Consider the following 1,842-nt stretch of genomic DNA (forward strand, 5'->3'; position numbering starts at 1 on the left):
GAGAACAAGACGGCAGATCTGGAGTTCAGATCAGGGTGGAGTTTCGATTTCAATTGAATCAGAGAAGATCACCTCCATCAACGAAGGCCACATGCACTATGCAAAGCCCCATCATCAGAAAATCGCAGACTTGTAAAACCCCAACATCATAAAAATCAGTTTGAAATCAAGGGCTACGTGCGGTCGAGGTGTCCCAGCAGGGATCTAATCAACCATTATAGATCGATTTGTCGCCGATGGATGCCTCGGCTACCGGATTTTTCTCTTGATTCGGCGCGAAATGGAGGAGGGAAACAGAGGAGGGAAAGGTAGAAGAGAAGAGGCAACTGAAGACGAGGCGGTGAGGTTATCAACCACGGGTCAAGTTCATCGAGTGAAGAGAAAAGGAAACACAGCGTCACGTGGTGTGTCAGATTTCCAACCCATTTCCTCTCAAAAAAAGGGGAAATGGGAGATCCATAAAAAGCTACTGTTTGTCAGGTTTTTGGCAAACCTTTTCCTAAAAAAAATGGGAAACAAACGCGTTTTTTGGAATCCAAAAAAGCCTAAAATGTTACTTTTTGTTCCATAACTGCAGTTTTCCAAAAAAACAACCCCAACCAAACAGCCCAATTAAAATACCAAACCATTAAAAAAACTATTGATACGTAGAAGCACATATGTTCCCCCCCCCCTACCATGAGTCCATTCATACGTATGAAGACACAAAATTAGATGAATAAGTTTGAAATTAAAATCCAAAGCATTGAAGTTAATTTACCTGATCTCGTGCATGGGAAAATCGCGGAAGCACCGTTCACTTTTTTCCCCAATTGTTTCTTTTCAATGTGTGGGATAATTTTTGCCCCAATTGTTTCTTTTCAATGTGTGGGATAATTTTTGAGAGGGGAACTTATGGCTATATATATAGGTAGTAAAATTAGTGGGATAATTATGATAAATTATCCCAATTCTAATTCAAGCAGAATTCTACTTGACTAACACACAAAATAAATAATACAATTCTAGTTCTACAAAAGTTCTACTTGACTAACACTATAAAAAAATATCTCATTTCCTAATTCTATGTGACTAACACCTTAAAAATTTATCCCACAGATTATCCCAATTCCAGATTTAAGTTCTAGGTGACTAACCCCCCCTAAGGTGATTTCTAGGAAAAAAAACCTAAATATAATACATCGGATAGGGATCCTCTTCAATTAGAGAGTAATTGGAGAGTATCAATTTAAAGGGCAAAGATGAATCCGCGTAGAATTTTCACTATCACAATGTTAGTTTTTGCAAAACTAGTTTTAAAGACAATAGTTATTTTGAAGATAATATTTAGAGTCTTATGTGCTTCTTCTTAACGTTTGAAATTAAAATAAAAAATAAAGATTTGAATAATTGGACACTGTCACGTTACCAATTAGAGGAACCAAATCCATAATGCACCATTGATTTTCTCTGAAATTTTTTAGCAAACAAGGGCGGAAGCAATTTTTCCCTATTTTCTCTCTCGATTAATTCCTAGGATCCTAAGGTGGGAAAGAAAAAATGTTGGGGCGGCGGGAAAAAAAATACAAGATAAGGTAGTGACAAGTGGGCCTCCACCATCGCAATATCCTCTCATCAACGGTCTAGATCCCCTCTCAGAAAATCGAATACATAATAAATACCCCCTTATCCTTTACCCCGTCACACTCTACCGTTCCCACTCGGAAACCCTAGAAATTTCCTCCCAAAAAAGAGAGATGAACTCCATTTCCTTCTCGTCCTCCTTCATCCCCACCAGAATCCCAGCTCCTCGCCGGAGGCCCTCGATCCCCGTCGCGGTTTCTCCGGCGATGGTGGCGGTGC

The 1,842-nt window shown here is 39.4% G+C and overlaps 1 protein-coding gene across 1 annotated transcript in view; it reads left to right on the plus strand.

Moving 5' to 3' along the window:
- The window catches only part of LOC109821044 (upstream activation factor subunit spp27-like), a 9,034-nt gene continuing 7,472 nt past the window's right edge, over positions 281–1,842 (plus strand). The window contains exon 1 of the mRNA XM_020387238.1: positions 281–480. Within this exon, the coding sequence (XP_020242827.1) occupies positions 281–480 (200 nt within the window). The remainder of the gene's footprint in view (positions 481–1,842) is intronic.

Source organism: Asparagus officinalis, chromosome 8 (genome assembly GCF_001876935.1).
Source record: "Asparagus officinalis chromosome 8, Aspof.V1, whole genome shotgun sequence".
NCBI classification, from domain to species: Eukaryota; Viridiplantae; Streptophyta; class Magnoliopsida; order Asparagales; family Asparagaceae; genus Asparagus; species Asparagus officinalis.